Source organism: Chelonoidis abingdonii, chromosome 8 (assembly GCF_003597395.2).
Source record: "Chelonoidis abingdonii isolate Lonesome George chromosome 8, CheloAbing_2.0, whole genome shotgun sequence".
In the NCBI taxonomy this organism is placed as follows: Eukaryota; Metazoa; Chordata; order Testudines; family Testudinidae; genus Chelonoidis; species Chelonoidis abingdonii.
Genome location: NC_133776.1, coordinates 2327304 through 2350581, shown reverse-complemented (window position 1 = coordinate 2350581; position 23278 = coordinate 2327304). Strand labels below are relative to the sequence as shown.

The window sequence follows — 23278 nt, the reverse complement described above, 5'->3', positions numbered from 1 at the left end:
CCAGAGTTATAAACTGATGAGGTGAACTATCACAGGTTTGGGCTGTGTACAGTATTGTAGTGGGGATATGTCACCTTAATTTAAAAATTACTTATAAAATCTAGTCATAGGTGTGGGCTTCTTAATCGGTGTTTTTCTTATGAAAACTTCAGACTAGTTGGAAGAGGGCCCTGTGGCTCAAAAACTGGTCACTCTTCATGCTAAAAGTTTGGACTTGGACCTTACCCAAGAACACTGGCTAGGCCATTGTTTGTGTTCTGGGTGTGCTGGACTGCTGGATGTGCACACCAATTGAAATGGCAGGTCCCTCAAACAACTCTGGTGCTGCTTCAACCTTATGCTTGCTTAGACCTGCATGAGGTTTGTGCTGTGGACAGTAACAAAACAGAAGTAGCTCAGTGCCATAATCTACTCCAGCAAGGACAATGTATCATCAGTCTCCGGGGTGGGTGGGGGAATGAACAGGGCAGAGCCCACTATCACCTGCTCTAGGATTCAATCCTTGTACGTACATGAATTAGTAATTCAGTGGAGGTCAGATGTAAAAGATGCAGGGCCATTTTTTTGTTGGTGACTCACACTGTAGTTTGTTACACATGGTTTACACATGTTTAAGTGATAATCCTGTGTCCCTTGCACCAGGATGACAGTCAGTAGGAAGTCATACTTTATTTTCCTGAAAGCTGACTTTCCTACTGCCTCCTCCTTCCACTGCCACCTCAGCAGTGCACTTACATCACTCAGTTTGCAAACCATGGAATGACAAACTGCTGCAAATTAAACCACTTTACCACCTGGCCGAACCTTGTCCCAAATGCCTGAATTGCATGTTCCGTGAGCTTTGAAAATAGAGTTATTTTTCTTGTTGTAGTTTTTTGCAGTCAGAGTTCTCTGCCTGGCCAAGATGGCTGGCAGCTCTGAAATAACAGGAAAGAGGCTATTCTCCGCACTTTTAGCCTGACTTGAAGGCGGGAAGTGCCTGAAATGTTAGGAGCATTTGTCTCACAAACAGCCTGGTCCTGCAAAGGGCTGAGGTCCTACAACGTGTGCAAGTGCCTCATAGGACTGAATTCATAAATTCTAAGCCAGGTATGCAGACTAAATGAAGCAATTCAGGTAAACCTTGGATAAGCACGTTAGTTTTGTGTGCATAGGCCAACTCTGAACATTTTTGTGGCTTCATCTGAAAAACACAATATCCTTTTCCTTAGAGAATGACTGAGGTAAAGTAAAGTTATTGTGTAGATGTGTCTAAAAGGGTCAAATGTATTAACTTGTCTGAGAATTTAAGACTAATGCCACTTTTTTATGTTAAGGCCTGTTATTTGCAGGCTCTGAATCCCCTTGCACATTGGGGAAATTCCAAGCTGGATACAACATTCATGGATGGCCCAACTCTAATCTTCAGTGGATTTGTGAAATCTGCAATAGTACCAGCTAACCAAAAGGACAGAGTTCAGAAATTGCTTCTTATTCTGTGTCTGAGACAAATGAAATTATTACTGTTGGCTGAACTGGGAAATTGATGACATGAGTAGCAGCCTTACCTGTCTGAGGTCATACACGGTTAAGCCAATAGAAATGACTGACAAGATTATGATAGCCACGGAATACTCAACGTAACCTTGGCTCAACCACAGAGTCAGAGTGAAGGTTTGGAACACATAAAAGGGATTTAAAATCTGCAAACACAAATATATCACACAGTCAGGAGAAATCCACAGTTTGTTCAGCTGTCGCTCACATGTGGGATAAGATGAAAAGGTTTCACTGTAGATTTCGTGGAATCTTTTCAGTGTAATTTAAAACAGAATTGTGGTGCTTGTTCAAGCCAACACTCTCTCATGGTGGTTCAGGGGACTGATAGCTTTCACCTCCATCTTGTTGACTTGATCTGGCTCAGAACTAGTTGTCATCTGATAGCCGTGCAGTAATTTTTCCAAAATGAATTGGTAGTCTCAAGCGGTCTAGATAGTAGCCCTCTCTTCAATCATTAAACTAAAGGCTCCATTCTGGATAGCCAACATACCGACTGAAGACAATGGAATCTTTGCCTGCATAAGGCTAGCACCGAGTAAATAATTTACTGAAAAATTTAACCCCTGAATGAAAATTATGGAAACACATTGTTGCAAATATTCATCCAGATCTAAGGAATGAAGGGTCAGGAGCAAAACAAAGATGTACGCTCAGCCAGTACCATAGTATCCTGGCCAATAGTATCACCAGGGCACCCCTTCACTGACACTTCCTTGTGCAAAGCAAAGCAAAGGACTACACCTTTCAAAGACCTGCCTAGAGGCACAGTCCTAAAAAACATCGCACAGGAGGCTGCACACTTTGATGCAAGTGCAAAGTTCAAATTCAATAGCCTGTTTTAAAATGCTCTCCTGGAGTTCTCTTGGGCATTACAGTTCCTGCACTCAGTACTGAGTGTAGTCACTTCTACAGAGAAACAGCAACTGTTTAGCAGGGCACAGCATTACTAACAAATAGTTTAGGATACAAAGTCAAAAATACTTTCTGTATTTCAGTTGACAAAGGGAATTTAAGAAGACAGAATGTAGGATGCTAGGCTAACCTCTATCCTTGCAAAAAGTGCTATTGGATTATTATGATACACACCTGAAATTGTACACCTGAAATTGTTTGTACACCTTGTCTTAAAGATGGTGACTCCTCACACCATGATGGGTATCAATCTAGTATTGACCCCGAGGGAACAGTGACAAGTACTCAGTCACCAACACCACTTACTGTGAAACCTATGCTTTTATAGGTGGTTGGTCTCTCATCAAGGTACTGCTCATGTTTGCTTCATCATAGGAGATACCATGAGTTCATAATCTGAAGTAGTATGGATACACCCTATATGGATGTGCTCATATGTAGGATAGTCCTGATTTCTCTCTTACAGAAGCTTTACACTAATGTAACTCAGTGGAGTTACTCTTGATTATACCACAGTGTCAATGAGATCAGAACAAGACCCAGCAATCACATTTTTCTTTTTCCATCTGCCATCTAACCATTTTTTTTTAACTGTACATGAAAGGTCAAATTGTCCTCTCTGTTATACCAGTATAACTCCATTGTAGTTAAAGGAATGGAATTGGCATAACTAAAGGGAGGACGTACCATGCAGCATTAAGTTTTTTCTACGCTGCTTTGTTTTAGTAAGGATCTAGGGCAGGGGTGGCCAACCTCTGGCTCCAGAGCCACACGTGGCTCTTCAGAAGTTAATATGCAGCTCCTTGTATAGGCACCAACTCTGAGGCAGGAGCTACAGGCGCTAAGTTTCCTGGGGGCGGGGGGAGGGGTGCTCACTGCTCAACCCCTGACTCTGCCACAGGCCCTCCCCCACTCCACCCCTTCCTGCCCCCTCCCCTGAGCCTGCCAGGCCCTTGCTTCCCCCCCTCCATCCCAGAGCCTCCTGCACACCACGAAACAGCTGATTGGGAGGTGTGGGGAGGGACTGATTGGCACTGGGAGCAGGGTGGGGGAGTTGATGGGGGGCTGCTGATGTATTACTGTGGCTCTTTGGCAATGTACATTAGTAAATTCTGGCTCCTTCTCAGGCTCAGGTTGGCCACCCCTGATTTAGGGCATCAAGTGCTGAATTCCAGGGTAGAAAAATGAAATACTGCTCTCAAAATGTTTCTGAGCTATCTCTTCAAGTTGCAGTAGGGGAGGTCTAGATTGGATATTAGGAAACACTATTTCACTGAGAGGGTTGTGAAGCAGTGGAATGGGTTACCTAGGGAACTGGTGGAATCTCCATTCTTAGTGGTTTTTAAGGCCTAGCTTGACAAAGCCCTGGCTGGGATGATTTAGTTGGTGTTGGTCCTGCTTTGAGCAGGGGGTTGGACTAGATGATCTGCTGAGGTCTCTTCCAACCCTAATCTTCTATGATTCAAATAACAAGACTTAAAAATAAAGATACAGCTTACCTCTTTAAAAAGTAACTTCCAAATAGGACGAATTTCAACTTCAATGGCATTGGGCCCACACACTAATCTCCTGTATGAGATCATGAATTGGTTAATATCAGAGAATCAAAGTTCCCTGGCATATGCCCCTATAGAAGGTCCCCAGCTCTTTCAGTTCAGACCTCTGATGTAACGAAGAATTCACATACACAAAAAAAGGCATTATAACATAATGGTAAAACCGTATCTTAAAAGTAATATCAAGAACACAGATGACTGAATGAGACAGAAGTCTGTCAAGAAGCTATTGAATCCAAGGGGGAATTACACTGAAACCAATGTTCATTTGTCTCATGCAACTCATGCAAAGTTTTATGAAAAGTCAAAAAGAGTCTTTGATCTACCACTGACTCTTGCTGTGAGCCTGGTTTGGTAGACTAGTGAAACATGGCAGCACCTCCCTCCCTTCTTCTCCCATTCGTAGGGCCAATTCTGACCTCATTGAGTCAATGGCATTTCTCCAGATTTACATTACTGTGACTGAGGACATTTGTGACTATACTCCTCAGAGCGCAAGTTGCATTCATTTTATCCACCCTCTCAATGTCATCAGTGCACTTTACATTACTACTGAAGTAAATAGCAATAAACTGATGTGAATTGTGAGTAAGGAAGAAAAGAATTGGGCCCATATGCTTATTTAAATCTGAAATACCGAAAAGACTGGAAATGCTGTGGACTGTACCTGATATTCTGTTCTTCTCTTGTCAGACCAGTTCCAAACTTGTGATGTATGTCGTAACATGAATTGCTGTCATCTAGCGATCTAGGATAACCATGAGAGAGCTCAAACAATGATATCCTGAAAGGGGATTTTGCTTCTGCAAAGAACTTTGTAATGAGTGATTAGACTCACCCCACTTTCTGGAACTGCTTCACAGAGAGATCCCAAATATACCGGATTTTCTGTACCTGGATGCTTCTGACCTGCAAAACCAAATGACACAAACATAGGCACTGACTCCGTGGGTGCTCCGGGGCTGGAGCTCCCATGGGGAAAAATTAGTGGGTGCTCTGCATCCACCAGTAGCTAAGCTCTCCTCCCACCCCTTCTTTTCCCTCCCCCCCCGCGTGCACCACGTCCCCGCTCCTCCGCCTACCTCCCAGCACTTCCTGTCTAGCTGCCGCCAAACAGCTGTTTGCATGCTCCTGGGCAGGGGGAGGAACAGGAATGTGGCACACTCAGGAGAGGAGGTGGGGTCGGGGCAGGAATTTGGGGAAGAAGTTGGAATAGGGGCAGGGAGGGGGAGGAGTTGGGGTGAGGACTTTAGGGAGGGGGTTGGAATGGGGGCAGGGAAGGGTTGGGAAGGGGCAAGGCCTCATGAAAGGGTGGAGTGGGGGCGGGGCCAGAGGTGGGGGGGTCAAGCACCCAAGGAAAAGAGGGGAAGTCGGTGCCTATGGGCACAAATGCCCTTTAGAACACCCCAATTCACTGTATTACAGGACCAGTTCTCTTCCTTGATGCATGGATATAATTCCAGTTAAAGTTAATGGGAGCTGCAAGGGGAAATTGAGATAAGAGCTTTCATCCGCCTCTGCATCTAATACCACGTACTGTATTCATCCATCCATGACTTACTTTTAATTCTGGCTTCATTATGGCTCTGTTTATGACAGAATCTTTGTCAGCAATGAAGAGACTATCTGATGTATCTCTAACCAGTAGATTCAATTTGGACAAGTCAATCCAGGTCACCTTCTTTCTGGTGTATTTTTGAAATTCATCCTGGAGGAATAAAGAAAAATTCAGTGTACTATGAGGGAATGACACATTCTTAGTGTAGGTCTCTGTGTAAAGCCATGGCAGAGACTGGCAGTACATAATTACAGAACTTTTGGTTAGGAGCCAAGAACAGAGAGCTTCATTATGGTCTGCTTCACCTAATGAACTCTAAGTCTAAAACATCGCCCATTGTAATCATGCTGCCTGACCCCGGAAAATATGTGTTTCCCAAAATGAGGGCTGCAGTATTACTAAGGCCTCACTATAGTAGAAAATGAGAACCAGTATAACTAAATTTGATCTAATTAGACCAGTGCAAATGCCTAATACAGATGCACTTAACCCAGTAAAAATTGTGCTTTAATCAATACAGCTTAGTGTGGTCAGTGTTATTAATCACTATTACAACAACGAAGTAAGTTACTAATTCTTTTAAATGCATCTATATTAGGGAAGTAGTGCATATATTGGGGATCAAATGCATATTAGGTGTTTGCACTGATATAATTAGTGGAAGTGGATACAGCTCTCTAAAATTCAATCCTACAGAGTTTCTCTCATAATATTAGTAACATGCATTACACAAAAGACGGGTTCAACCATATTTGTTAGGATCGACCCCTCTGTTGTGTCCTGTCTTCTGCATTCTTGTGTATAGGTAGGGTAAGCAAATATAGAAGAAGTCAGCATGCTCTTGGGGGACAGATGGCTCAGTGGTTTGAGCGTTGGTCTGCTAAATCCAGGGTTGTAAGTTCAATCCTTGAGGGGGCTGCTTAGGGATCTGGGGCAAAAAATTGGTCCTCCTAGTGAAGGCAGGGGCAGGACTCAATGACCTTTCAATGTCTCTTCCAGTTCTAGGAGATTGGTATATCTCCAATTATTAAAATTAGTGTTATGCAGTAATCATATTGGAATGAGACCTAGTCTAACACTAGGGGATATGCAGTGTACACAAGTTGTCTAATGTTCCATGTTAAAGTATTTGAATTCTAGTTAGCATAACCATAACCTCTGCAGAATATTTTTGAATTGTTTTCCCTGAAAATGTCTGTATGGAAATGATTTGGAGTTAGTGGATTCCTCAAATGCCTGACTTATCCCTGCCAGTGCACATCTGAACTCAAGTATTTACATTGGAAAATACTAACAAATTGCTATTACACACTGAGAGAGTAGGAAGAGGTGCTTCAGTGTGTGTGTGAAAACTTTATATGAATTAATAAGACATCCAGTTAAAAGGACGCATTACAGTGTGCACCTACTGTTGTTCTAAGCAATATGACATCTGCTTCTTGCAAGTTACATGGGATGCAGTTTGCCCACACATCCCATGCTGGCTTCCAGTAAAACAGAAGGAGAAGAGCCCCACAGGAAAAGATATATCCAGCAATGCACATGGCTTTCCGGCAACCTTGAGTTTTGTAGCCAAATATCTCCTGTGGGACAAAGACAAGATATTATTTTGAAATTGTTTGACATTGAGACTTGTTTTAAAGGGAAGAGCTGCAAAGACTCTCTAGCTAATACACCCCCTATAAGCAACCCCATCTTCAGCTTGGGAGATGAAACTGTGTATCAGCTAAACATGTATTAAAATTAAGGAAAAACATAAACCAACTCCACCAAAACCAGGCAGTATCGCATACTTAATATGCCAGGAAAGGCCCATTCTCAACCCTCCAGCTATGTAGACTTGAAGAATTAGCTTGATCCTATAGCTTTTCCTGTCATAATCCAGCTGGTCTGTCACAGTAACGCTTCTACCTATATTTAATTCAGCTACAGTCCCAGAGCCTTAAAGCCCTAGCTGTCCTGCAGCAATGGAGAGTATCTGTACAGGAGCTCCGTGTTATTCAGGGAAATCCACCCTGCAGCACAGAAACCCCCTTGAAGTTAGGAAGACTTTTCATGATTCTGAATAGCATATGCATTTCTAGTGTGCTATCAATGTAGTATCTGGATGCCATATACATAATTAAGGATGCATTTTTTTTCCTGCTTATGTCCCATAGTATGGTTCTTAATCATACACAGAGCCCTGAGCACCTTTTGTGATCCTTCATTATCTTCCGTTTGTCCTTCTACTTTGATAACCTGGAAGCTGTTGTAGTCATAATGACATTCTATTGTTAAAAAATTATTCTGCCAACAGACTGCATTTTCTAATCCCCATGTGTCTTCTCCAACTGCACCTTGGATTTACATGTACATAGGTCTGCTTTATACTTGGTCCACACTTCTGACAATCACCTATTATGTGCGCTGTAGCTAGTAATGCTTTTATCATGGTCCGTCCTTTACACTCAGGATCCTGGGTAAGTGTCTGTACAATAACTCAACAGCTACAATTCTGTTCAAAGTGAACAAACCTGGAGTGAAATCCTAGACTCACTGAAGTCCAACAGGAGTTCTGTTGTTGGCTTTAATAGGGCCAGGATTTTCACCCTGAGTCTGCTCCTTCCCCATCCCAGAGTAGTTCTGAGGCTGGTGTTTTGCAAACCAACAACTACTGGGAAGATCTGCTGGTTCACAAATGGCCCACTTGGATTTCCACAGCCAATACTTCACTGTTACTGACACTGAAAGGCCAATTCCAAAGTGAGTACAAATGAGCTCCTTTCTGCATAGTGCCAGAGAGTTATGTCCAACCGTCCTCAGCACAGCTCTGTACGGCCAGCACAGCAGTTCCAAGGAGAGTGCATGCAGCAGCCTCTCTGTGTAGCTCCTCAAATGCCATTTTTCCCAGATGTGAGCATGTGAATAACTATTTTTGCTGCCTGTCTCCACCTATCTTCACCTTCATTGCTCTCTCTCCTCCTTTCCCCTCACTGTGCTAATGTTTCCCCAGTCTGCTTTGTTTCTCTCCTTATTTCTTAGCCCACATCCTGATTCTCTCACCCTCCTTACTGAGGCTTACTGGACTCTTCCTCACCACACAAACCACAAAGGCACATTATTCCATTGTCCCACCCCACTGCACCTTCCTTCCCTGCAGATTATTCCCCTCCCTGAATCCATATCTATTCCCAAAACTCCTATGACCTCTGTCTGTCCGCTACACATGCCTTCCAGGCACTCCCATAATGTCCTGTGCCTCAACTCTTCCAGCTTCTGGGCTCTCCACCCAGCCCCTGTCTCTATCACCCCCCTGCCAGCATACAGCCTGGTTCCATACCCAACACACGCATGGTTCCTCTCTTGTACCTGCAAGTCCTGTCTCCCTCCCCCCCTCCAAAAAAATCCCACCTAGGCCCTGTCTCTCCACCCCACACACAGTTCCCAACCCAGGGGCCTGTCCGTGTCCCCACCATCCTATCCTCCCCCACAAATCCCACCCAGACCCTGTCTCTCCACCTCACACACAGTTCCCAACCAAGGGGCCTGTCCGTGTCCCCACCATCATATCCTCCCCCACAAATCCCACCCAGACCCTGTCTCTCCACCTCACACACAGTTCCCAACCAAGGGGCCTGTCCGTGTCCCCACCATCCTATCCTCTCCCCCTAAATCCCACCCAGACCCTGTCTCTCCACCCCAACACTGTTCCCAGCCCAGGGGCATGTCTGTGTCCCCACCATCCTATCCTCTCCCCCAACTCCCACCCAGACTCTGTCTCTCTGCCTCACACACAGTTCCCAACCCAGGGGCCGGTCCATGTCCCCATCATCTTATCCTCCCCCCAACTCCCACCCAGACCCTGTCTCTCCACCTCACACACAGTTCCCAGCCCAGGGGCCGGTCCGTGTCCCCACCATCTTATCCTCCCCCCAACTCCCATTCTGCCCCTCCAGGTACCTGTCCCTATCCTTCCCCTCCCCCCAGCAGATTTGGCTCTCCCACTCCCACACACCGTGTCCCTTCTGCCCCCCAGCCCAGGGTCCATCTCAGAGCCCCCCCCCGCCGTACATGCTCCACCCATGGCTTGCTGTTGGGGTCGGAGGGGGCGGTGCTGTTGTGGCTGCAGCTGGCGACCAGGAGGCAGGTGTAGGACTGTGAGGCAGCCAGGCTGCCCCGCTCCACCAGCCCGGGCCAGCCTGGACAGCAGGGACCTGTCCGCGGCATGGGGCCCCATGGGGCTGGGAGGAGGATCTTCACCCCTGGGAGAGCCAGGCCGGAGGCGCCTCAGGGCAGGCACCGAAAATCAGGGAGCGCGCCCAGCCAGGCACCCACCATGGCTCTCAGGGTGGAGCGGCCACCCAGCCAGCCGCAGAGCAGCCCCCACCGCCACCCTCCCCCTCTTCCTCCAGCACCCAGCTGGACACAGGGCTGCCACCTCTGAGGCACAAAACCCGGCACCTCCTGCAGGAGCCTGAGCCTACCGCTGGACATGAGCACTGAGCACCCTGATGCATTTCCCGAGACAGCTACCTCAAAGGAAACCTGGACAGGTGGCTCCCACGCAGAAATCTACCTGCCTGGATTAAGAGCAGAGGGCATTTGAATCTCCCTGTGACATCCAGCGCACCCCTTGCTAGCGGGCGGTGTTGGCCATAGCTTGGTTGGTTGCTCCAGACCCACATAACAGAGACCTGTGTTCATACTAAGCAGTGTGGGATTGGAGACACCTACATCTCTTCACTGGGATAGGGGAGGTGAGGACTGGACTAGAGGACCTCTCGAGATTCCTTCTGTCCTGTGATTCTATGGCTCACACAAGTGCACACTATAGGCACACACAGGTTTTAAGGTGACTGGACTCCTAGGAAGCTTAGTCCCCAGACAATCACCAAATCCTTATGGGAAAACAACAGCATTCTCCAAAAGCTTAATCGGATTACAGAGAAAAAATATCTGCTGACTTAAATGGTGAGTGAAATCCTTTCTTTTTCTATCTTTTTTTTATATATAGGCCCATAGCAAGAATATCATTTTCTATTAAATTCTATAGGTTGGTTTAAAAAATCTGTACAAAGCTATCATTCTCTATAAATCTCTGTAGGATTTGTGTGTAAGGGAAGGGTCAGCATATTCTTCCATCTGTTCATCTGAAATACAAACATGAAAAAGACATCACAAACTTCTCAGGTCCTGCAAGGTGAATGGGAGCTATATGTTCACTTTAGGTCTTTGCTGTGATTAATATTGTCTGTTTGTAGGGCTCAGTGATACGCCTGAATCCACAACGGGCGGGATTTTGATTAGTCAGTTTACAATGGAAAGGTTGCAGAATTGGTAGTATGAGGTAAATTTCCTGTTTTACCAATTAATATCCAGTGACAGAATATACCCATGTTCATACCCTATATACTACTGTTATCATTTTTGTACGACATGTCTTGTGAGGTATAATTTGAAAATTCAAAATTTGCTGATCAGTAGCATCCTGATAAAACGTGTGGCAACACTGCATGTGAAGTTATAAGATTTCCCTGGATGGTGGTGGTAACACATGTTCCAATCCCCTCAGCCCTGCTCAAATTCAAGTTGGCAAACATGGCTGTCCTAAACAAAGGAATGTGTGCTCTGCTTAATTTGCATTTAAGCAGTAAACAGAGTCATCAAGCAGGAAGGGAAGACAAAAGAAGTTCAAACAGATGAAAAACCAGAAGGGAACATCCTTATACATAGACTTTGTCTCCTAGTATGCAGCTGGAAATGTTTTTTCAAGAAGGAGACTAAAACTATAGAGAAGGGGGACAAACACCCTGAGGCATCCCTCTCTCTCTCTCTGCCCATCACATTCACAAGCTTTCATTGGACTCTGGGGGAGGGGCCCTGGCCTACAGAGCTTGGTCAGTAAAACTGCTGAAAGCATGTGGTGAGAATCTTTACTTGAATCCGATAGAGTTTAATTAAGCATTAGTAAACATTTTTATTTTGCTTGTTACCATTTCTGACTTATGCCTTATTACTTGTACTCCTTTAAAATCTATCTCTTTGTAGTTAATATACTTGTTTTTCTGTTTTATATAATCCAGTGTGTTTAAATTGAAGTGCCTGAATAACTATTTGAGATAATGAACTGGCATATTATTTCCTTTGGGGAATAATGGGCTTTAAATATTTTGTACTGTCCAGGAGAGGGCTGGGCAGTACAGGACATACATTTCTGGGGGGAAATCTAAGACTTGGGATGTGTTGGGGTCATGCTGCAGTATAACCGAGGATGGTGAGAGCCAGAGTATAACCTGTGTGTGGCTGGCAGGCTGCAGTTACACACAGACACTCAGGGTGTGACATGCATGCTGGAAGGCTGTTTGTGAGCAGCCCAGGTGGGAGCTAGTTCAGCAAGGCATTGTAAGGCACCCCAGGTTGCAAGGCAGGGTGACATAGTCCCCCACTGCTCTGGACTGTATCCTGGTATGTCATACATACATCCTATTTACATTTTTAACTAGTGAAAGGCCCAAAACATTTGATCCCAACCTGGGTTTCAAACACTCTGAATTTCTGCAGTGTGGTTCAATCTCTATTGAAACCAGGACCAGCTGCACAATTTATGTTGTGAGCCAGATGCTGAAATATCAGACACACACACACATTTTGATGCTTGGATTTGCACCTATCTTTAATCTTCATCCCTCTCCCAGCTATACACAAACTACTTACATTTCCTCTGGCATTAGCAACTGTATCTACAGACTCACATCTTGTATAACTCTATTGTCTGTAAAGAAAAAACCACTGCAGCCAGTGGAGGGGGAGTTTAAAACTGGCTGGGTCATTTCCATTGCGCGTCATTATAATTTAGGGTTTTTTTTTCTTCTGCTGCACCTTTGCAGATCCTTCTTTCTTGCCAATATGCATTTTCCAGACTGCAAGGGTCTATTCCTCTCTCTCTCTGGGAAAATCCTTGGAGAATTACCTGGACCCTCTTTAGGATTGGGTCAGCTAAGACAAGGGAGATCCCATGTTCAGAAATGACTGGAGGAAGTTCACATGGGTTCAACACAATGTGCTGCACATGACTAATTCCTCTTAATTCCTCTTCCCACTTTCATAATCCCTGAAAGTAACGCCTCGCTCAGGAGAGCAAGTGTTGCCAACCACCCACATTTAAAAGGCTTTGCAAGTAATGTCAGGTTCTGAGAATCAAATTATGCCAGTAATATTGTGTCATCCACGTAAGCTAAATAAAACATAGGTGACAACTTAAATCACTCACAGGGCACTGGATGCTAGGTCCTCACTTGTTTGGACGTATGAGAATCCCCAGACCAGGCTCTGTTAATAAGTACATTTTAAAAAGAAACTTTCTATTTTATTTCGTCCCGAAGGATTCTCAGACTGCTTAACAGAACTTGTAAACTTAATATACTCACTGTACTAGGGATCACATACTCCAGCACTGAAATACAACCACCTCTGTATGGGGAAGGAGAGGGAATCTCAACTGCTTAATCTTCTACAGGATAGAAAACAAAGAAGATCATATTTGGTGGAAACCACAGGGAGTTTAGGAAAATAGAACATAATTCCACATGTTGGAACTTGGCTATGGAAGCCAAACTCTTAGCAAGTAGGTTTCACCAGTTTAATCTAAGGTGGGATTTTAAATTGATTTAGTTAAATGGGTAAAGAACCTGTGTAGACACTCTTAGTTCAGTTTGAGAGTGGCTTATTTGATTTAGCTTACACCTGTTCCTATTCAATTTAAATTAAAACCTGGTTAAACTGAAATAAGAATATCCACATAGCCTTTAGCACTGGTTTAACTAATCTGGTTTAAAACTACATTTTTAGGCCTGGTCTATGCTGAAAGGTTATATCAGCATAGCTTTGTCATTCAGGAGTGTGAAAAAAACACACCTGAGTGATGGAACTATGTTAAACCAGTGCAACTCTGGCTGCAGACAAGGCCCCGGGTCCACACTACAGAGTTACGTCTATGCAAGGAAGCTTATGTTGACCTAAGTCTGTAAGTGTCTACGCTATAATTTCACTCCCGCCAACATAACTCGCCCGTTACACTGACTTTAACTCCACCTCATGAGTTGTGTAGCTATCATCTATACTGACAATGTGTTGACCTAAGTTGCTTATATTGACTGTTGCTGGCTTTCTGAAGCCATCCCATGATGCCCCCACACTGACCGTTCAACTGGTACAAGCACTTCTGGTGAGGATGTGTATGGCCGACACAAGGAGCAAAGTGTAGACACGCACAAGCAAAGTCATTTCTGCAATGGCTGCATGCCGATGTAAGTTAGGTCACCTTAATTTTGTAGTGTAGCCTTTAGTAAGGATGTCACGAGACCTTTAAAGAGACATGGGTAGCTCAGATTTGGTTACAAATCTGCTGTACTTATTCATGCAGCATCCCTGCTAATTAATTATTTGGCTTTGGACTTTAAATAAGACTTTTCTAAATCTAAGATGAATAGAAATGCTGGGAGTTTAAAGTAATATTCACTGCAGTGTTGGCAGCCCAAGTGATGCACAATATTGGCAACCTCCAGCATGAGTTAGGCCCCTGCACATCCATGAGACTTGGGGACCCTTTAATTTGCCTTTGCTTTTGAGGGGTCTGTAGAGTTCCTGTTCTCAGTGCTTAGCTCAAAGGGGCTGCACACCAAGCAGCTACCTTCTAGACCAGCAGGGTCACTGAGGGGCGGGCTACCTTTCAGCCCTGCCTGGGGGAAACGCCCCTCTGGTTGGCTGCTTTCCCCACATCCCTGCCTCCTGAGGTATAATCAGCCAATCTGGGGCTCTGTCAGGGGCAGGGAGATCTCTTCCCTTCCCCCACCCCACAGCCACTCCCAGAGGGGAGGCAGGAGCAGAAAGAGCCCAGCAGCTCAGGGATGCTCTGACCCGCCCCACTCTTGTGACCGATAGGACAATGCCTCAGCTCATCCCTTGCCTCACTGCAGCATCAAGGCTAGGAAGAGGGAGGGAGAATGAAGAGCCTCTGGAGCTGACACTCCCCCAGTCTGAGTGGGGAGGGGCCCCTACTGCAGCCCCTAGGCCTGGAAAAGGGAGATGAACAGCCTCTGGAGTTGCAAGAAGAACAGAGGTGAGGATGTGGGAACTCAGACAGAACTGATGTGATCTCATTTTCATTTCTGTAGACAATAACAGACCTCTCACTTTTTTCAGACCAGGTTGTGTGTGCATGCTTGTGCACAAAGTTTTCCTCCACAGCCATGAGAGCTAGAGACTTACTTTCCTCTGTAAATGAAAGCTGAGATCCTTCTGTAATCACTAGGCTTAAAGCTGGAGCTCTAAGAAAAACACCAGAGTGAGCCTCGCAATGAAATTGCCAGAATTGGCCACAGGGATTGCAGCCTGGGGCTAGTGCCTTAGCATCAGAGAGTGGAAATAGACTAGAAACTGACGACATGTACTAAAAGCAGTGACTAAACTAGAGCTAGTCACCAAGCTGAGTTCAGTGAAAACCAAAAGTAGTGAAAATCTAATAATTTTAGTTCCACTATAATAATTGCTGGTGTTATTTGTAACCTATGTAAAGACATTGATTTTTAAAAAGCATGTGAAGTTTCAACTGTGTGCATCATTTTAATGCTTACCAGCATTCAGGCCTTTACTTTTACATCGCTTCCACCGGATGGCACTTTCTGCAGCACAGTGCTCCCTAACATGTGCTGTGCATTGGTTTAGTGCCAGCAGAGTTACCAGAGCCACTTCCTGCAGGCGCTGGGTGTCCCTCTGAGCAGTGGTGGGATCGCATGCAGGTATTGACCCAGCCTGACCCTGTTTAGCTTATGAGATTTAATGGGCTCAGAGTTCATGTGGGTGTGGTTGCAGAAAATGATACTTTTGCTGTGAACCACATGTTCAAATTTTCCTCAGTCACTATCCTCCTGGGGATCATACCAGTTCTGGGTGATTATTGTGAGCACGTTCAGATAAGTATGTTCTCATAAACATCAGGACTTCAGCTGTTGATCCATACTGTAGTGGAACTAGTTCACTCATCACTAGCTAAAGATAGAGCGTAACAACCCAAAGATAGATCAAATAATGCTGAGCAATGCGAGGATGAGAAGTGAAAGGACTGGTTGTAATAAAAAAAAATATGGGAGCACATCCAGCTATGTAGCCTCTCTAATTCTCTGTCCCCTGAAGCCTGATTGAACTATATTGGACAAGTTGGGCTGCAAAGGAGGAGTTCACAATTGATAGTAAATCATGCTTTTGCATTTTTAAAGTCAATGTATTATGTGCCCATCACCATGGCTTCTGATCTGTGAGGCACATTCAAAGACCAAATGCTGTGCAGGACAGTCCATACCAGTCAGCAGTAGTACTCATCTTCCTATGAAACCCCCAGCCTGCCAGAGGAATGCTACTCCGTAGATCAAACAGTCATTTAGGTGGAAGAGGAGCCATGGGCCATGCCCCACCTGAACCAGACTGGCAGGCTATCAGAGCACGTGTGTTCTCTCCACTGAGAACCGCCTGCCTCCACTTTTTAAAATGGACTGTTTGGAGCACATGGACTATGAACAACACATAGGCCTCCGCTGACCATGTCCTTCGTGATGGTGCATAGAGAGGTGGGCACTCCTAAAGGAGGTCCCAAATCTCACGGGACTTTATAGATTAAAATTAACACCTGTTGCTGCACCTGGGAGCTGATGAGACACTAGTGTTCATCTATGCTGATGAACTCTATGCTCTGTACTAGCTGATGTAATTTCCTGGAGTTATCCACTCGAAGTTCCCAAGCAGGACTTTAGAACAACCAAAGAACAGACTGCTCCCACAGATCCTATCCCAGGTTTTACACTGAACCTAGCATAGGAGTGAGGGTATATGCCCATGTGCTGAACACACAGTTAGGAAAGCTCACAATAAAGTACCTCACTGTTGAGTCTCCATGCTTTGATTTAAGCAGCCCCCCAGTCACCTGGGACCTGACCGATGAAGCTGCTGAGGGCTCATTAAGTCGAGCCCTGAGTGGAGCCTTTGAAAGAAAACATGCACTTAAAACCTGAAGAAAATTGGGCAGACCTTCAGCAGATGAAGGGTCCTGCTGCAGGGGATATTAAAGGCTGATGAAATGGGATGGAACAGGTCCAGATTCTCCTGACTTAATGTTGCCATAGCAGGTACACTTGCTCAGCAGCCAACACGGGGTTTGGATCTAAACCACGTTGTTGGCCCTATGCTCTGCATCCCATCGAAAGGATCATCCAGCGCCAGAGGAGCCAGCTTGATAATGTGCAAACAGACAGCTCTGGAAGCTGAATGCTTAACGTTCAGGTGATAAAACGGATAGAAGAGAGGAACTGGGGGGGGAAAACAGGGCATTGATGAGCATTTCTGCTGAGCTTAGGAGCCTGTTTGTGGCTTTAAATATGTTGCCGGATGATGCCACCCAAAGGCAACATAATACGTGGGAATCAGGCGGCCATGGCTTTGGCAAGCAGAGCTGTGACACATTCCCATGGCAACTCAGCCCCATTCCAGCAGCGCTTTGGCTCTAGGTCTGATGAGCTGGCACAGAATGTGCTGAGCTGGAGCCTTCAACTTTCTGAGCACACGCTCTTCCCTGCCACAGATGAGTGCAGCCAAAGGGCCATATTATGCAGGGTGGAGAGTGTGTGTGTGTGTGAGAGAGAGAGAGACACATCCTTTAACCCCCTGCTGGAGCCAGGCACGGTGTAGCTGGGAAGTACAGGCCCCGGGCAAAGACTTGTGAAGATAACCTCTCAAAGGGGATAATGAGCAAAAGGAGGATTCCTCCTGCTCCGTCTGGTACTCATGAGCAGTCTGGCTGCCCCTTATACTAGGGGGGTGGGGGAGAGGTGCAGCAGGGAGCCCTCTCATTTGTGCACCACCCAGGAAGCAGCCCGTGTCATAAACAGATAGCTAAGGGTTAATGTTTCTTTTACCTGTAAAGGGTTAACAAAGGGAACCAAACACCTGACCAGAGGACCAATCAGGAAACCGGATTTTTCAAAGCTCAGGGAGTGAATTTTGGGGTGTGTGTCTTTTGTCTGTCTCTCTGTCTGTTGCTCTCAGCTCTGAGAGTGAACTTTCTCTCTTCAAGCTTCTGTAATCTTCTGTTTCCAAGTTGTAAGTACAAAAGTAGACAGACACAGTAAGGCTTCTACTGTTTTTTGTTGTGTTTACGTGTGTGTACGTGGCTGGAATGTTTGGTAAAATTGATATTCTTTTTGAATTAAGGCTGTTTATTCATTTTTTCTTTAAGAAATGGAACCCTGTATATTGTCAACCTTGATACAGAGAACATTTTTATTTATTCTTTTTTGTTTCCTTTTATATAAAGCTTTCTTTTTAAAACCTGTTTGCGTTTTCTCTGGTTAAGGCTAGGAACGAAGGGAGGGGAAATCTCTTTGTGTTAGATGACTTAGCGTTTGGAATCTGCCATAGCCTCTGGAGGTGAGGGTTGGAGGGACCACTTGATCTCTCTGTGTTGTGCATTTTCAAGGACTTGAAACGGGTATCTCCCTAGGGCAGCCAGGAGGAGAAGCTGGGAGGACATAAAGAGCGAGACAAGAGGAGGGGGTTATTTCCCTCTGGTTGTGATCAGGCATCTGAGTCTTGGGGTCCCCAGGAAGCGTTTGGGGAGACCCAGAGTTGAGAGAGGCACTGTAATCCTGGTTGTGGCAGTTGCTATCAGACCAGCTGAGGTAATTAAGCTGAGAGGATTATGCTAGCACCCACATTTTGGGACGCTAAGGTTCAGAATTGGGATTATGTCTTATGAAATAGTGGAAGCGGTGGGATAATATAAGAATCCAGAAGGCCGATAGGAATTTAGATTTTTCTTTTTCTTCGTAGATAAGGGCTTTAAGCAGAGAGAAGGGTTGGTTTTAAAAAGGAGCCAGAGGAAAACAAAAATTAGATTTGCTTTCTCTCCTGCTGCAAAGTTTGGCTTGCATTTTAAGACAAGGAACCATTAAGGTTTGGGACTCAGTTTGGCTTGGCATTTAAGCAAGGAGCCATTACACTGTGACAAAGGGTCTTTTGGTTAAACAAAAAGAAGTTCCAGCTGTGGTAAAGTACCAAGCAGAACAACACATCAAAATAAAGTGGATTTACTCACTTTAGTATTTGCATATAGAAAAGGTTAGCTACAAATGAGAAAAAAGACAATAGAAGCTAACTGTCTTTTCATACCTTTAGTACTTACAATAATTGGACAAAATCAGAAATTTACAGAAGCTTGAAGCAGAGAAAAGATCACTGCCTCAAGAGTGAGAGCAACAGACAAGAGAGACCAGACAAAGACACACACCCCAAAATTCACTCCCTGAGCTTTGAAAAATCCGGTTTCCTGATTGGTCCTCTGGTCAGGTGTGTGGTTCCCTTTGTTAACCCTTTACAGGTAAAAGAAACATTAACCCTTAGCTGTCTTTTTATGACAGCCCGTACCATTGTAACAGCATTGAGACTCTCCAGAGGGCGCTGCTACAGGTGGTCTCGGCATTTCTGTTTTTCGGAATGTACAGGAATTAGAACTTTGAGAAATGCTTTTTGCTGGCTCTTGTGCAGTTCCCTTCACCTGCTGGCCATGTTGCCAGCACAGTCTGCTGACAGCCTTGATTTGGCTAAGAATCATTCTTCAGTGTAGCTCGATGATGTACCTGGGCTAGCCAACAAGACATTACAACATTCCACCCCCTCCATCTTGCCCTGTATGTCATATAGGAGCCCCTGCCATTCACCAGGGACTGGATTGAGACCCTCAGCTCTTCAGTGATGCTGCTTAATGCCCAAAGGCACTGTTAAAATACTGTAATTTACACAGCTCAGATAGATTAGAGTTATATTTCCTGGGCAGTTGGGGATGGGTAAAAAGCTACAGTTGCGTTGGGGGAAACCTGAGAGGCAGCTCCTTGGGGCACTCTGCCTGCAGAGGACAGAGGCTCAAAGTCTTCAGGGGGCTGGGTGGGGAAAGAGTGGAAACTGCTCTACTATCAATGGGTGCAGCACATGCCCCTCCCAGCAGTTGTCTGCAGTGGATACAGAAGGGATAGGCTCATGGCGACTCTCCTTTCCCAGTCCCTCGGGAGCATCAGGTGCTGAGGATGCAGCTAGCTCTCCTCCCCTGTGCACAGAGAGCATGAACACCCAGATTCTGGCTACCCCTTGTGCAAGTGCCTGGGAGGAGAAAGCCCCCTTTTCTCACTCTCCCCATCACCACTCCTTTGTGCACACTGCATGAGCCGCTAAAATGTGGAACAATTAATTGTACTTCCAAAGGACTTCCCCCTGTTCCACCTTTCCCACCTCCCCAAAATGCTGCAGTCACACAAGGACCCTCACAACAACAAAGAGATAGGGCTGATTCCATGAACATTAACAAAAGCATCCTGAAGAGAGGGGTTAGATTGGCGAGCACCTCTGGGGAGCAATGGGATTCCATCCTGGGGGCTGCAACAGCAAAGCTTAGTCACTCCTGACCTGCGGCATGGAGGGTAGGACCCCAGAAATCCTCAGGTGAGATTGCAGCAGGGTGTGCCTAAGCAGGAGTGACTCAGTGCTAGCATGGGAGAACTATGCAGGGTTGACTTCAACCAAGGAAAAAGAAAAATGTGGCCAGTTTATAAGCATCTTCCCTGTGATCTGCTCACCTGCGAGGTGGTGTCCCACATGAAGGGGTGGAAACCCCATTGCTAGGGATGTTGTGATTAGACTGGAAAAAGCCTGAGGAAAAGTACTGGGCAAAACAGTCCTTCACTGGCAGGGGCACTAGGTCTTTTTCCTTTCTGATTTCTATAGGTTGGATCTCGATGTTCTTACTCAGGCAAAACCCCGACTGACGTCAGTGAATACATGACCTCAAGGGTTGACCTCTGATTCAGCCTTCAACCAGAACCTATGCTGAAAACACCAAGCCCACTTTGAATGCTGAATTTAGCTGTAGAAAATACAGACACCTGTTGGAAATGACATAGGCTGAGAAGGCCCAGTGAGGTGTAAAAGAAAAACAGAAATCACCCCCCTCCTTCGTTTACCAGCTCGTTTTCCTCTCTGGGGTTGAGCAATGCATGGTGATCCTTCCAGGACTTGTCTTCCATTAGTTTCACTCCAGGGTGTTGTCTCTTGACGGGCAAGAGAGCTCTTGGACGCTGCTACTGACTTGAACTCAGGACATCAGTTAGTTCTCATAATGGTCTTATCCACTGCCTCTAAAAATCCCGGAGCATGCACCTTCGTTGTTGAACTGGCAACACAGAGAATGGAAATCTATTCTTGCCTGTAAAGCTCTCAGGTATTTACTTATGCAACTCCTGCATGCCTCTCCCGCCTAGTGTTACTTTGCTGAATCATAGGAAAGCTACTATTTAAAGTGACACCACCAATGGCAAAATGAGGGAGGGAGCAAGTGGGTCATGCCTCCTGCTGTGTCTGCCTAGAGTTCTGGGCATCTCAGACCCAAACAGGAGCTGATAAATTGAGGGGAAATCAAATATCTGAGAATCAAAACCAAAAATGTTTAGGGGTTTGCAAATGGACACAAACCCTGGAGCTCAGTGTGGCGCTAAACAGAAGATTTTGTTTTGTTGAGAAATTTCCCATGAAAAATTTAATCAAAACTCCATTTTTTGATGGGAAAAAATTTCAGCTGAAAAATTCTGACCCGCTCTAGCGATGGGGGGTTTCCCCTGGCTTCTCTCCCCACATGACCCCTCCCACCTGGGGCAGCGTTGTGCTCTATCGAAACCCAGGGGTGCCTCTGCCGTTGCTGGCTTGGGAATGAATCTGCTCCTTTGTAGCTAACAGCTCAACTTCCCAGTGATCGCAAGCAGGTGTGGGTCACTGAATAATAATCATGTTCAGTTCCCCACCTTCACCAGTAGGTGTCACCAGCAAGCTCTGCCTTGATGGGTTCTGCTACTTAACTTGCCTATGTGCAACTCTCATTACATGACCTGACACTCACAAGTTGTTCTGCTCCTTTGTTGAACGTGTAGACACCTGTTTCCAAAAGAGGCCGCAAGGTGGAAAGGCATTTTCTGTCCTTCCACCAAAACCCGCCTCCCCAATGAGTGGTCCCATGCTGAGAGCCAAGGCTCATGAGCTAGGCAGAGTTAAATCTACCCTCAGAGCAGGGTAGTTGCCTGTGACAAACCAAGGCCCATAGACTTTCTCAGGGGAGAAAACGGAGTGTCCTGGAAGAATGCCAGAAGGTTGTGATGGTTGTGCGGTGGAAGGAGGGGAAATGGATCTGACCTACATGTGACTGGAGAGGCAGCGGTTCGGTGTCATTCAAACTTAGACATTGACAAAGCTGCAGTCTCGCTGTCTTGAACAGAAAGGGTGGATCATAACATGGCTGCAACACACACCCACCTGCTGGGGGTGGTAATTGCTGTATTTTTTCTAACAAGTGAGCTGTGCCTTCAGGAGCAGTTCTGAGGGAGCCCGGGTCTGCCATGGGGGCACCAGCTGGTGGAGAGAGCTGCGGAGAACGGAAGTTGCGGTTCATGAAGAATTTCAATATTTTGAAATTTGGCTTTGTTCCGAACAGGCACAAAATCCCCAAATTTCAAAATTTTCCATGAAGAAAAATTCTGGGGGAAAAAATCAGTTTGGGTCATTTTAAAAATTTCATTTTGACAAAGCTTTCATTTCAATTATCATTTCTTTCTATTTTGCATTATTTAATAATACAAATAAAAAAGAAAAGGAAAAAAAGTCATATCACAATGAAAAAGTGAAATGTTTTGTTCCAACAATGTTGAAATGGGACCTTCCCCTGACCTAGCTTTCTCCTAAATAACATTCCTGCCAAATCTACCCAATTTCCTGAAGCACGTTGGTTTTGGTAGAACTGCATGCTCCAGTGGAGCGCAGTTCCATCGCAAAGTCTCTGACCTGCTCTGCCGGTAGGTGTGTGTGGAGTGTGGTTAAGGTAGAACCCGCAGGGATGTTGGGTTGAGGGAAACAAACCTGGCCTTTCACTTGTTTGCCCAGCAGAGGAGCTGAAAGGATCGGCTTTGGAGGCAGAACACTCAGACTTCTTGGGAAAAGCCTGGCCCAGCTGCAGGACCTGCTTGTCAATGACGTAGGCCCAAATTTCCAGGGTGAGAGCCTAAATAAGGTGTCAGAATTCTGTATTTTTACCTCAGCGCAATAATTAGTGCAATGGGCCAGGCACTGGGTCACTGAAATGCAGATCAAACATAGGAGTCAGGCAACAGATGGTATTTAGAAGCCCATTTGTGAGAGTAGGGCTCCTTGTTTCCTTTTCTGAGCCCAGTGATCTGGGATCTAATTCCTCTGCCATACTGACTTCCTGGGTGGCCTTGGGTAAGTTCCTTACCCTCCCTGGGCCACCTCATAAATATAGGGAGAATAACCTTTCCTTACCAGCCAGGCAGTCTATGAAGGGTTGTGAAATGTGTTGAGATCCTTGGATGGAAGGTGCTATGTGGGTGCAAAGCTTTGTGATTTATTTTCAGCTGTTTATTTCACAAGCTGCTAATAATATTCCTGGCATTTTGCAAGTCAGATTTGCAATAATTTTTGATGGATACGCCCCTTTTGTAAGAAGCTTAGTTCCTGCTTTCACGTGCATGTGTGTGCATATGTGCCCTAATATATATGGGAGGCTAAGGGCCAGTGTGCCTTGCAGAGCGAAACAAAAAAAGCCTGGTGGTGATTCTACAAAAATAAATGAGTGATG

General features: G+C 45.5%; 1 protein-coding gene across 4 annotated transcripts in view; it reads right to left on the bottom strand.

Moving 5' to 3' along the window:
- The window catches only part of LOC116823034 (putative cation-transporting ATPase 13A5), a 61701-nt gene extending 40834 nt beyond the window's left edge, over positions 1-20867 (bottom strand). For 2 of the 4 annotated variants that reach the window (XM_032777349.2, XM_032777352.2), the window contains exons 1-7: positions 20604-20864; positions 6975-7148; positions 5569-5715; positions 4846-4916; positions 4675-4755; positions 3951-4020; positions 1548-1682 (exon numbers count right to left, since the gene is read on the bottom strand). In XM_032777349.2, the coding sequence (XP_032633240.1) occupies positions 1548-1682; positions 3951-4020; positions 4675-4755; positions 4846-4916; positions 5569-5715; positions 6975-7148; positions 20604-20666 (741 nt within the window). In that variant the 5' untranslated portion in view covers positions 20667-20864. Of the gene's footprint in view, positions 1-1547; positions 1683-3950; positions 4021-4674; positions 4756-4845; positions 4917-5568; positions 5716-6974; positions 7149-20603 lie in introns of all 4 variants that reach the window. The other 2 variants (XM_032777350.2, XM_032777351.2) reach the window with 2 other exon arrangements.
- Between the last annotated feature and the right edge of the window lie 2411 nt (positions 20868-23278).